Genomic DNA, 13,848 nt, shown 5'->3' on the forward strand with positions numbered 1-13,848 from the left:
AATTTGATTATCGTTCTACCAGACAATTTTTTTTTTTCACATTTTTTTGAGACGTAATTACAAGAAAATTTTAGTTTTTAAATATGTTTTTGACAATACAATACAATACAATACTTGTATTCCATTTTGGGAAACAGCATTGTCATGTTTCTCTGATAACAGATTAAGATTCACTTCTTGCAAGGGTTGTCTTACTTGTTGCTCAGGTGATAAATTTTGCTATAGGTAATTTTTATTCTTTGGTTATCTACTAAAATGTTACTATAAATGCAACATTAGTATTTATTTGAGTACATAAAGCAACCAACCAGCAAAATCTTTTTTCAAATTTGTCAATGATATCTTTCTCTTACACTATTGGACACAATAGAAAAATTATATAAATAAATGTTAAAATTAAAATTTGCTAGTATTCAGATATTTTAAAATGAGGGAATTCCTATATTATCACAAACAAGAATGAATACGATGAAAAAAGGTTCTCACCGGGATAGATGGACAGGTATTGTCTTTGAGGCGCGGAAAGCATAATATTAAATTAATGTGATCCTTCTTAAAATGATCACTACATATGCAGCTGTATCGTGATGGCTTGAAATTAGGCCTGTTAATGCTGTTTAGCCATTTTTGTCTTAAATTATGATTTTTTGGAAATATGAAAAATATAAAATAAGTATACTTATAGAACATAAAATAATTTATTAATTTATACGTTTTCGCTTATTTCGATGATAAAGCGAAACAAATCAATTGTTCACTACTCATCGATATTGTAAACAATACTTTCCCAACACTACGTATACGGTCAAACCAAAACTCATGAAATAATTCAATTCTTTAAAGGATTGCCCATAAAACCACGTATTGTAAAGCTTTAAATGAGTCAATGGGACAAATTAAAAAAAATACCTTTTAAATACTCAATATCAACAGAAAAATCAAAGATTTTAATACTAACTTGTGAAATGAAATTCCCGCTAGTTTTGTTTGGGTTTTGTTGGTCTGGCAACAACTGCGCACTTCACCATCATATAATATTTAATTTATTTTACGATTCACAATCTTATTGGTTATTATTTCCGTAATATTTCGAATACTGTTACACCGGAACCACAACAATAGCCATTTTGGGTCACCAAAAACAAAACATAATTTGGTCACAACTGACATAATGGGGATGATGACTAGGTTTAAATATATTGATTTTTATGATACATTCGGGTAAATAGGGTCAATGTTAACTAATTTATACATAAAAAGCAAAGATTGTCTGGATATTTGCAAAATAAATGAGATTATAAAATTTTAAAAACTATTAAAAATATTTTATCGTAATTAGATGAAAATTCATACAGTTTTAGCTTCCTTACATTAAATGTGACTTTTTTAATAAATGAACTATAAACATAAACGCACAAATAACAAAGATATTAGTAATTTTGTTTGAACGCGCATACAAATCTAACGATCATTACATTGCCTATGACGTCATTATTTCGAGCCATTTTGTATGGGGCGTTTTTCAGGGATCCGCGGTAGCGCCGCAAATCTGACTCTTTAAATCCCTGTAGCTCCGAAAGTAATGATCGCAGATACCCTGTTCCTTTTACAAAATTGCTTTACTATTAGCATACTCTTAATTTATATACAATTTAAAAAACTGTCATCATCCCTATTGATGTTGTCATGTAAAATATGTTTAACCTCTTTACGCAATGACTAAAAAAATATCTATCTCGCTCCATTAAGGTAGCTTTCTTTAAGTTAGAGAGGTTACGAAAAAATTTTGTTTATTCTTTAAAAAATTAAATCCTTGACTCATTTTGACGTAAAATGCCACAGGTCCAATATATATAGGTGTCAAAGGATTTAAGATTCTGATGATAAAACAGCCCTTAGACCATTTAAATAATTAAAATGAATTTTCTAATTCCTCTATGAAACAGCCCGATCAGAAAAATAAAACTGTCGGTCAGTATCCTACTCTATGGTCAGAATAAAATGTCACTGTCACTGTCAGTGTCATTACAGTGACAAGTGACAAGTTTGAAAAAATATTAATTTTCGCAATTTAATTCAAATGAAATAGTTTTTTAGTAGTTTAAATCTGAATTAATCTTCTTGTTTAGAATACTATTTTTTCTGAATTTCATCACACAATGGCTCCAAAAGCTGGCGGAGATTCTGCCAAGGGTAATTCAACGGTATATAAAGATAAAAGCAAACCTACTGATATTCGTCTCAGCAATATAAATGCCGCAAAAGGTAACTTTGATATTAAATTTCTTTCTCAATATACATTAATATGATGTAGCTGATCTATTTCTCTGATTGTTACTGTTGATTTAGCATTTTGTAAACACTACTTTTCATAACAGCATCGAATATTACCGTATACAAACTTGTGTAAAGTTTGTATTACGGTGATATTCGATCATCTGTTTCTAATTTTCAAGTTTTAGTTATAAAAAATAAGAAAGTCGTGTATGGTAATGGTATCAATGCCATTGATTAATCGTTAAAAACATATTCCAGAAATAAAATTGTAAACATTATTCTGATAAGTAATTTAAAATATTATTAAAAAAATATACCTCAATTATTTTTTGGAAATACATTATGTATTTAAATTAAATTACTTAGTCGATTAATTTACATTTGTACGCCACAATAACAATAAGCAAGAAAAATAGAAACACATGAAGAGAGAATGATACAATAGTTGGTCATATCACATATAAGCAATAAATGTTGTTAGTTAAGTGTAGTTTTGTAGAATAAAGGAAAGGCACAATAATATTAAAATAAAGATGAATTCTATTGTTAAAGAGTCTACCAAAAGCAGTACCTAGTTGCTTTTTCAAATATTACAATTAAAAAATATTAGAATCTGACCAAAACTGGTTTTCTGTTTATTTTTTTATTGAATTATATATTTTGAATAACATTTTTCAAACAAACAATACAAAATTTAAAATAAATAAGTTATGAAATGACATGGGTTTTCTACCTTCATTTATAATTTAGTAAACAGTATACATCAATTAGGGTACTGTAGTAATTACCATAAATGGCTTTTATTTATCTGCTATATTTTTGCAACATATTATTTAATTTTTATTGAAAAATGTGCTCATAATTATTACTTGTCCTGTACAGATAAATGATAACATTGCTTCTGTAGAAATTTAAATCACATTTTAGTATTTTACGATAACCAATTCAATGAATGTGAAGGTAGTAAATTATTTATTAAAAATCTTTTTCAGCTGTATCTGATGCTATCCGCACCAGTCTGGGCCCCCGTGGCATGGACAAGATGGTAATGCAATTTTTTTATTTACAAGTAGATGCATGCAACTTCTGTCAAGTGAAATTCTGTTTTTAATAAATCCTCTGGAAACCATGGTGTTTTCTGGATTTTAAAGTACATTTCTGGAATAAAATCTGTATACTAAAATCATCCAAATCTGTTCAGTGGTTAATTGGTCTAGCAGTGGTAACAGACTGACAGTAAAACTTACTTTCCTATTTTTAACACCAGAATGGATTGATAACATTTATTTTGTCTACACAAGTATTATTTTATACTAGCTGACGCTGCGCGGTTTCACCCGCTTGGTTCCCGTTCCCGTAAGAATACGGGGATAATATATAGCCTATAGCCTTCCTCGATAAATGGGCTATCTAACACTGAAAGAATTTTTCAAATCGGACCAGTAGTTCCTGAGATTAGCGTGTTCAATCAAACAAACAAACAATCAAACAAACAAACTCTTCAGCTTTATAATATTAGTATAGATTAGAATATTATATAGTATAGTTTTAATTTCTGCATGGGTTCCATCGCAGATGTAATTTATGCTGGCAATAATTATATCTGCAATTCAACAAATGCATGTTTTAGCAACTGTAACTAATGCTGTTTATATTTTTATATAGATTCAAGCAGCCAATGGTGAAGTTACTATCACCAACGATGGTGCCACTATCCTGAAACAGATGAGTGTAATTCACCCTGCAGCCAAAATGGTACAACTATTAGTTTATTTGAATACTACTCAACATACTCCCTACTTATATTTTGTTAATTAAGAGCCGTGATAGCCCAGTGGATATAACTTCTGCCTCCGATTCCGGAGGGTGTGGGTTCGAATCCGGTCCGGGGCATGCACCTCCAACTTTTCAGTTGTGTGCATTTTAAGAAATTAAATATCACGTGTCTCAATCGGTGAAGGAAAACATCGTGAGGAAACCTGCATACCAGAGAATTATCTTAATTCTCTGCGTGTGTGAAGTCTGCCAATCCGCATTGGGCCAGCGTGGTGGACTATTGGCCTTATCCCTCTCATTCTGAGAGGAGACTCGAGCTCAGCAGTGAGCCGAATATGGGTTGATGACGACGACGACGATATTTTGTTAAAAATCTTGATAAAAAAAATCTATACATTGTTCTAAGCTTTAGTAGTTTGTGACTATTTGTGTAGAATGTGTGGCGAACGAACTCTTTCGTTCGCCCACTTTAGGTTAGGCCATCTACATTCACATTCCAGATTAATTTCATATTTAGAATTCCCTCGACCGCGCATGCGTAGATATATTGTTTCGCCCATCCATTACATCTTGACCACTTCTCCATTTCACACTACCTCATCTATTTGATAGTACCTACTTTTATTTTATATCCTTTTACAATATTGTTATAATCAGTTCAGTGAATAAATATACAATCAATAACATCGTCGCCTTATATCAATATACAAATATCTAACCTCAATGGCGATATTGGTGACCACCGAAAATGGAACACGCAACGCAACAAAAGAAAAATCGTAACTTAGCAACCGTTTGTGTCAGAAAAAATATATTCAAGATTTCAAAACAGTGAAAAATTATGCAGAAAACACAAGAAATGTTCATATCAAGAAAAATCGTCCATAAATGTTGCGCCCCAGCGCTGATTCAGGATTCGGTGCACTTCGACGCCGTCCACGCGTCGCTGCGCCGCCCTCACTCGCCGTTTGCCCTTGTTGCGCGGCAACCCAGCGCTGGTGACATGGCGCCCGGCCTGCCTCGCCGCCTCTACCCAACTCGTGCAGCGCCCCAGTGCTGATTTTTTTGGCACACGGCGCGTTCCGGCGCCGACCACGCGCCGCCGCGCCTGCTGCCCCCTTGCCGTTTGCTCATTATGCGCGGCACTGCAGCACTGGTGTCTTGGCGCACTGCGCGCTATCCGCGCCACTGGCTCGCGCATACCGCTGCCAGGCGCGCTGTCTCCGCGTCGCTTGCTCACGCGCGACGCCCAACTGCACTACTGATGTCATGGCCCTTCGCGCAGGGTGCGCCGCCTGGCTCGCGCACATCGCTGCCCGGGGCACTCTCCGCGCCGCCACGCTGACATCATGCCGCCCGGTGCGCTCATCACGCCGCCCGGCGCGCTCTACGCTGCTCGTCGACTCCAAGCCTTTAAAGCCGTGGCTGGACGAGTCCTGCTCTTCTAGTGCATTTACTATTTCTTTTATTTTTATTATTTTTTTTTCTCCGTAGGGCGGTGGTGTGGCGAACGAACTCTTTCGTTCGCCCACTTTAGGTTAGGCCATCTACATTCACATTCCAGATTAATTTCATATTTAGAATTCCCTCGACCGCGCATGCGTAGATATATTGTTTCGCCCATCCATTACATCTTTACCAGTTCTCCATTCCACATCGCATCATCTATTTGATAGTACTTTTATTTTATGTCATTTTACAATTGTTACAATCAGTGAAATAATAAATATACCTACTAATCAACATCGTCCTCTTCATATCTATTTACTAATAAGAAACCTCAATGGCGATAAATGTGCCACAGGCTGTTATTCAATTGCTCATTAAGCATTTGATTATTTCACCTACTAGTATAAAAAATAACAATTCTTTTATTTTAGCTGGTGGAGTTATCTAGGGCTCAGGATATTGAAGCAGGCGATGGCACAACATCAGTGGTGGTTATTGCAGGAGCTCTACTAGATGCCGCTGAGAAGCTACTGCAGAAAGGCATCCATCCCACAGTCATATCTGATGGATTCCAGAAGGCTCTCCAAATGGCTCTACAGGTTAAATATCTACCTTTTATTTAATATTAATTTTTGTATATTCAATATAAATATGTCTATAATTTTTGTAGAAAGGATTGTGAGGTTATAGGGGTAATCTCTATCTACTGAACTGGTTTTAAAAATTCCGTCACTTATACAAAGCTACATTGTTTGTGAGAATAATATCTTAGCAATTCATGGATTCAAGCAAACCATGCAATGCTGAGTCCTAGCCCAGCACACGGACTAACTTAAACTTTAAATGATTTTTTTTGGAAGGCTAACATTATAAATATAAAAATTTTAATAAAAAAAATTCAACCGACTTCCAAGTCAACAAAATAACTTTAACTAAAAAGCAAAAAATAACATCCTACCTATGTGCTACCTTCTGATCAATTTGAAGGCGGTGCCAAGCCAGTGATTTAATTAAACACGTTTTAACTACAAAATTTCTGTGGTTCTTTCAGAAACAGCTTTAATTAAAACACGACACTGGCTTGGCACCGCCTTCAAACTGATCAGAAGGTAGCACATAGGTAGGATGTTATTTTTTGCTTTTTAGTTAAAGTTATTTTGTTGACTTGGAAGTCGGTTGAATTTTTTTTATTAAAATTTTTATTTTTTTATTTTTAGTGTTAGCATACCTACTGCGTGTGTGCAGTCACAACCTATAAATCTAAGTGGAAAGTTCTTATCAATACAAATTTATCAAGTCCAAACACAAGGTAGCTACTGTGAACCGTCGAGGAGTTCTCTTCACTGTCCCTCGTCTTCATCACCAGACCCTTAATACAGTCACAATCCATCTAACTGGAAAGTTCTCATCAATACAAATTTATCAAGTCCAAACACGAGGTAGCTACTGTGAACCGTCGAGGAGTTCTCTTCACTGTCTCTCGTCTTCATCACCAGACCCTTAATACAGTCACAACCCATATAGGTGGAAAGTACTCATCAATACAAATTAATCAAGCCCAAACAAAAGGTGACTGCTGTAAATCGTTGACGAGTTCCATCGTCTGTGTTTCGGCTCCATCATCAGACCAACTCCAAACCTTCATAAAGTTGTAGTGGTTTAAAATACCTTATGGAAACCTAACAAATGCACTAGCCGTCTCTACAACTTTCGAAAGTTCCCCTCAATTTCTCCAGGATGCCATCATCAGATCGTGACATGAAAAAAATGGGACCACCCTGGAAGTAAACCCTTCAAAACAAAAAAAGAATTTTCAAAATCGGTCCATAATTGACGAAATTATCGCTGGACATACATAAAAAAAAAAAGAAAAAAACATACATACAGCCGAACGTAGAACCTCCTCCTTTTTGGAAGTCGGTTAAAAAGTTACAAGGAATATGTTATTTGGACAGGTGGTTGAAGGAATGTCGACACCAGTTGACCTGACTAATGAAGATGCACTACTAAAAGCTGCTGCTACATCTCTCAATTCCAAGGTGGTGTCACAGCATTCAACTATATTAGCTCCAATCGCAGTGCAGGCAATTTGTACAGGTGAGCGGCATTGGCGTATCTAGGATCATTTTCTAGGGTGGGCCTGGCCCCCGACGTCAAGTCTATTATAAGTATCACAATAGAACTCCATATTGGTAGCCCAAAATCTCAAAAATATGGGCACAGGTCCATACTAGGGTGGGCACGGCCCACCCGGCCCCAGCCTATGTACAAAGAAAAATTACACTAATAAATGTTTCTTTTATAGTAGAAATTTCAGTTGCACTTGCAAGTTGGTGGTGGTTACACTTGCACATCAAAGAGCATGTCAAACCATTCTTATTGTTATGTATTCAAGCATTATCACTTCCAATATTGCCTGGTGATGATGATGACGATTTCAATTTCCAATAATATTTTCAATAACATTGGTACTGATATAAGATCATACTGTATTTTTCATGTACCTATGTTTCATATGTCATAAGGATTAAATGTATTTATGTTATTTTCTATATTTAGAACAAGCCAAGAAAATTCTTCTAGGCAAAGGTGTTTCAACTTATTATTGTTATCAGACATGAGTGCAGGCAAGTACAAGCCTGCCAACCTACTAGACACAACATGACAAACTCAAGATGTGAAATGCTTATCAACGTACAAATTATGAAAAAAAAAAAATAGATTCCAAATGAATGAAAAAATGAATGAGTAACATCTCCGACCAAGGCGCGTTTAGAACCCTCGCAATTTTAATTTTAAGTTTTCGTCTTTCCTTAGGACCATTTCCGGAACGTCGTGTGTACAAGATTTTAGGTATCAACGGTAACGTAGAGGCGCGGCGGCAGGGCCTCTTACCCACCCAATGTTGCCTCACCCGTCTTAATTTTAGCATACTTTATGTACGACTTGTGCGTAGCGACACGTGAAGCTTATTTCCGAGACGTCAAAGTTTGCAAAGGAATATACCTTAATCATGACATGGTTTTGATAATAGCACAGTGAGACGTGATAGCCCAGTGGATATGACCTCTGCCTCTAAATTCAGAGGGTGTAGGTTCGAACCGGTCCGCCGAATGCACTTTCAACTTTTCAGTTGTGTGCATTTTAAGAAATTTAATATCACATGTCTCAAACATCGTGAGGAAACTTGCATACCAGAGAATTTTCTTAATTGTCTGTGTGTGCGAAGTCTGCCAAACCGCATTGAGCCAGCGTGGTGGACTATTGGTCTGACCCCTCTCATTCTGAGAGGAGACTCAAGCTCAACACCGAGCCGAATATGGGTTGATAACTTAGACTAAATACATAAGGACTAGTATCGCACCCAAATTCACAAACAAAATTTTCTGCCATTTTCTAAGGAAAACGAGCTTAGATTTCATACATATTTTATATTAAACTAGCAGTTTTTGTTCGTTTTTTACACCATTTAACTACACAAAAAGGTATTTTTACGAAGGTTTTTAACCGACGGACACGATTGTAAACTATGAAACATCGATTCTATAGAGACAGTGCTTATAATCGCATAAGATCGTTGATCATATACTTTGACAAAAAAATAATGTCTTGCGAGGCAAGTCTTTATCTAATTAGTCTGAGGTTGATAATAATAATTGGTAATAGTGATGGAGCCGGTGGAGGGAGGCGTGGGCGCGCGCGTCGACCTGCGCGACGTGAAGGTGATCGAGCGCATCGGCGGCACGGTGGAGGACACGGAGCTGGTGCCGGGGCTGGTGATCCCGCGCCGCCCCGCCAACGTCAACGGCCCGCACCGCATCGAGAAGGCCAGGGTCGGCCTCATCCAGTTCTGCATCTCGCCGCCCAAGACTGATGTAAGCTATTTGTTCACTTAAATTCATCAGTGATCAGTCTTCACTCTACTATAAACTAACTTTTTGATATAAGAGGATGTCTTAGGTTTGAGTATGCTCCATTAAGCATCTCATTGTGTTATGGTCATACATTGGTTATTACTATCCACCACACAAATCGCTTCTGGTTTTAAATTAGCAATTTGGCAAAACTGTTTGTTCGCGTTTGGCTTTGCTAAAAAAGGAGATAGATAGGACTTACAGTAAACTTCTTTGTATCGTCTTTTAACCTTTCACCATCACAGTTTTTGGTAACTTATAACCGAACTGACAAATTGTCGCGGTGCGCGCGCACATAACGTATGTAGGTAGCGATAGATTACGTGCGACTAATTAATTTTGATAAGTTTACAGTGGTGCGAAGGAAATAACGGAAATTTATGTGGGACAGAGAGGTACTTATAGGATGCGTTGGTGTATAGGAGTGAGAGGAGCGTTAGCTTTGCGCGAACACTGTTTGTGTGTTCTTGCAGTCTGCTGTTTTGTTTTCGTTGTCGATAATGAAGCCAAAAATATTTATTTTCGATTTTTTGTCTGTCTGTCCGTGATTTTCTTGACCGGGCATCACGCTGAAACTACTGACTGAATTCAAATGAAATGAAAAGGTTATAGGATACAATTTATTGCGAAAATAAAATAAGAAGGATGTGAAATAGGGGTTGTAAGTTCATTTTTAGAGATACATTTGATTCATAAATCGTAAAAAAAAATACGAAATATAATGTGATTAAATTTTTTTTAATTCAATCCCTAAAGTGATGAAATAGGGCTTGAAAGATTACATTGATCACCTCGCGGACGCAGTCGCGGGCGTCCGCTAGTATAATAATAATCCTCCTCCATCCACAATTAACGCTATGATCAAATTATAGTAGTTATATTTATACTGCTTTGATGATAGCATCAGTTTTCAATTTTCAGATGGACCATAATGTGATTGTGTCGGACTACGCTGCGATGGACCGAGTGTTGAAAGAAGAGCGTCAGTACATCTTAAATATTGTGAAGCAAATCAAGAAGGCCGGCTGCAATGTGCTTTTGGTTCAAAAATCTATTTTGAGGTTTGTTTAGTACTATTCAAGTATTTGTGTAACAACAAATTTATAAATTGTATTTATTTAGTAGGTATTTATAAATTAAATAAAACAGCCATAAAATTTTCTTATAAACAAATTTGTTATACTACCACATCAATATCTCATTAGAGTTCAGTCAGAGTTAGAATGGTACACTGATACTACCTACAAATTAATATTTTCTTGACATCGAACTTGGCATAAAATCCATATCTATTTCAATCAAAAACCTAAAACTTTGGTGTATTTTTGATTTTTATGTAACTAATTATATTGTATCTTTGTCATTCTGGGCCATTTCTGCACTTGGCCATGTGATTGGCCGTTGTACGTGTATTGTATATCATTGAGAGTATTATTTCTTTCAGAGATGCACTTTCCGACCTTGCCATTCACTTCTTGGACAAAATCAAGACAATGGTCATCAAAGATATTGAACGTGAAGACATAGAATTTGTTTGCAAAACACTGGGATGTCGGCCCATCGCTTCCTTGGACCATTTCACTGCTGAAAATCTGGTCAACGTAGATCTTGTTGAAGAAGTTAATGAACCCACTGGAAAATACATTAAGGTACTAGACTTGCTTGTCGAACCTGTTTTTATAATTAAGTACATTAAGCAACGTTTAACTAATGTTTCAAACAAAGCTCAAACAGTAGCTTGAAATATTTAGTACACACATTAACATAAGCTGTAAGTTTAATACATGTTAGAGCTTGAAAAGTTATTAACCATATATTTTTATAAATATGTCAATATTCGCCTTTCCCTTCAATTAGTCTTGACTAGCGGACGTCCGCGACTTCGTCCGCGTGGAATTTAGTTTTTCACAAATTCAATAAACATTCATATCAGCAAAATCATCAGTTTTCGCAAATGTCGGAAAAACCATGGATGGAGGCTATGTGTTAATTCAGAGTAAAATCTATTTCCATTCCAAATTTCAGCCAAATCACTTCAGTAGTAGCGGCGTTAAAGAGTAACAAACATTTAAACACCCAAACATCCATACAAATTTTCTCGTTTATAATATTAGTAGGATTTATTTTGCAAATATCCAGACAATATTTGCTTTTTATGTTTAATTTAGTTAACATTGACCTTATTTACTCGAATGTATCATAAAAATGTATATCAAAACGTAGTCATCATCCCAATGGTTTCGTCAGATGACGGGCGTGTCGGGCGGGCGCACGGTGTCGGTGGTGGTGCGCGGCACGAGCGGCGCCGTGGTGGCGGAGGCGGCGCGCTCGCTGCACGACGCGCTGTGCGCCGTGCGCTGCGTGGCGCGCCGCCCCGCGCTGCTGGCCGGCGGCGGAGCGCCCGAGGCGGCGGCCGCGGCGGCCCTGGCGCGCGCCGCCATCGCCGCGCCCGGCGCCGACCACTACTGCCTGCGCGCCTACGCCGACGCGCTCGAGGTCATCCCCTCCACGCTCGCCGAGAACGCAGGTACGGTGACAATCACTCGATAGTTAGATATTCAATTTTTCAACAATATGTTTGAAAAATTAGGATAATCTTTTATCGCCTATTTATCCCCATTATTAGTAATGTTTTACATTCTAATAATAGTGAATGTATCTATTACCGTGTGTACCTATTAGGGGTGAAATTTTATGAAATTCTTGTTTTACAATTAACTGATCGTTTAGACTTTTCAAAAATATAACTTGAATAAGGTAATAATTGGAAGCCAGTCTCAGATGAGCAATGTGTTGCTTAGGTCTGAACCCGATCGAGACGGTGACGGAGCTGCGCGCGGCGCACGCGAGCAGCGCGGCGAGCGGGGCGGCGAGCGGCGCCGGCGTCAACGTGCGGCGCGGGCGCGTCACCGACATGCGCCACGAGCACGTGCTGCAGCCGCTGCACGTGACCGCGTCCGCGCTCGCGCTCGCCACCGAGACCGTGCGCGCCATACTCAAGATTGACGACATCGTGAGTACACAGTTCGTGTTCACATATCGCCAACGTGCGGCGCGGGCGCGTCACCGACACTGAAAGAATTTTTCAAATCGGCCTTCGGCAATCTGAGTTAATTCATTACATAAAAAATAAAAATCATTCCTCACTAAATTATTAGTGTAGATTATTGACGCAAACATTTGTTTGTTACGACTTAAAGAAAAACTACTCAACCGATTTTAATTATTATTTCAACATAATTATCTACATTTTCACCACATAGGCCTTTTATTATACCTGTACTACCACGGAAATTACACAAGTGAAACCACAGGTCGTCTGCTAGTGTTATAGAAATAGAGGCATCATATAGTTCGTAGAGCTGATGGATGTTGAGGTCCTAAGGTGCTGCAATGGCGCCCTCGCGCCTGAAAGCACAGTGTTGGTGGACCAATGATATAAAGCAGGTTAAATTTTATATGGAGCTGCTGAATGCAGGCATCTGAAAATAAATTAAAACAATGTTTGGAATTCCTTAAAAATGCCTAGGCCTGAGCAGTGGGGGTAAAATATTAAGCTTTTAACTTGGCCAATTGAGAGGAACTGTACCTTTGAAACCTGCTGCATCTCTTAGCCACCATGGTTTTAACTTCATTAGTTGTATATTGTACACTGCAATTGTGGCCTCAAAGATTTATTATATAATGATTTATTTATTTTGCTATCATCCGCGAAAAGCCGACGAACCCATGCGACAACGTCACCCAGGTCCGATAAAATACTCTCTACGTACGTTTATACACTCTACAACGTGCAATTGCACGTTGTAGAGTCAACATCTCCTGAGGATGCTCCGGTTTCGGGGTGAAACGTACGTAGAGAGTATTTTGTCGGACCTGGGTGACGTTGTCGCATGGGTTCGTCGACTTTTCGCGGATGATAGCAAAATAAATAAATCATTATATAATCATGATGAACTTGCGCAAAGTAACGCCTGCTTCTATTCAATCCTTAAAGATTTGTTCACTAAGATCTCTACTTTTACCTCTAGTAGCATTAATCTTTTCTTTTTTCAGATCAACACAGTCAATTGAGCAGCAATGCATTTAAACAGAACTACTTTTAATTAACAAAATAGTTTCTCAAAATGAAAGTATTATTTTTAGTACATCACTGTTTATAAGTAAAAAATACATACATATTATTTTTTTAAAATACATTAATAACCAGTTTAATAATATAATTATTTTATATTATTCTCAATTTATGTTATGGAATTGTTGTTTATTTTACAAATGAATGTCATTTGAGCTTGTACTGTTTCTCATAGAAGAAATCGCTAGATATAATAAAGGAGCTTTAGAAGATTAATTTAATAAATAACTTACTAAGAACATTCCTGTGTTTTATTAATTAAATAAATTGTTTTACAATCCATACTTTTTATTCCTA

At 37.1% G+C, this 13,848-nt stretch overlaps 1 protein-coding gene across 1 annotated transcript; it reads left to right on the plus strand.

The window, feature by feature from the left end:
- Positions 1 to 2,016: 2,016 nt before the first annotated feature.
- Positions 2,017 to 13,792, plus strand: LOC112044804 (T-complex protein 1 subunit delta). Its single transcript, XM_024080769.2, has 11 exons — positions 2,017 to 2,265; positions 3,270 to 3,322; positions 3,943 to 4,032; positions 5,934 to 6,101; positions 7,458 to 7,599; positions 9,169 to 9,377; positions 10,338 to 10,477; positions 10,861 to 11,065; positions 11,664 to 11,943; positions 12,218 to 12,429; positions 13,473 to 13,792. The coding sequence occupies exons 1-11, from the start codon at positions 2,160 to 2,162 to the stop codon at positions 13,488 to 13,490; spliced, it is 1,623 nt and encodes a 540-aa protein (XP_023936537.1). The 5' UTR covers positions 2,017 to 2,159; the 3' UTR covers positions 13,491 to 13,792.
- Positions 13,793 to 13,848: the final 56 nt, after the last annotated feature.

This window comes from Bicyclus anynana, chromosome 9 (assembly GCF_947172395.1).
Source record: "Bicyclus anynana chromosome 9, ilBicAnyn1.1, whole genome shotgun sequence".
Taxonomy (NCBI): Eukaryota; Metazoa; Arthropoda; class Insecta; order Lepidoptera; family Nymphalidae; genus Bicyclus; species Bicyclus anynana.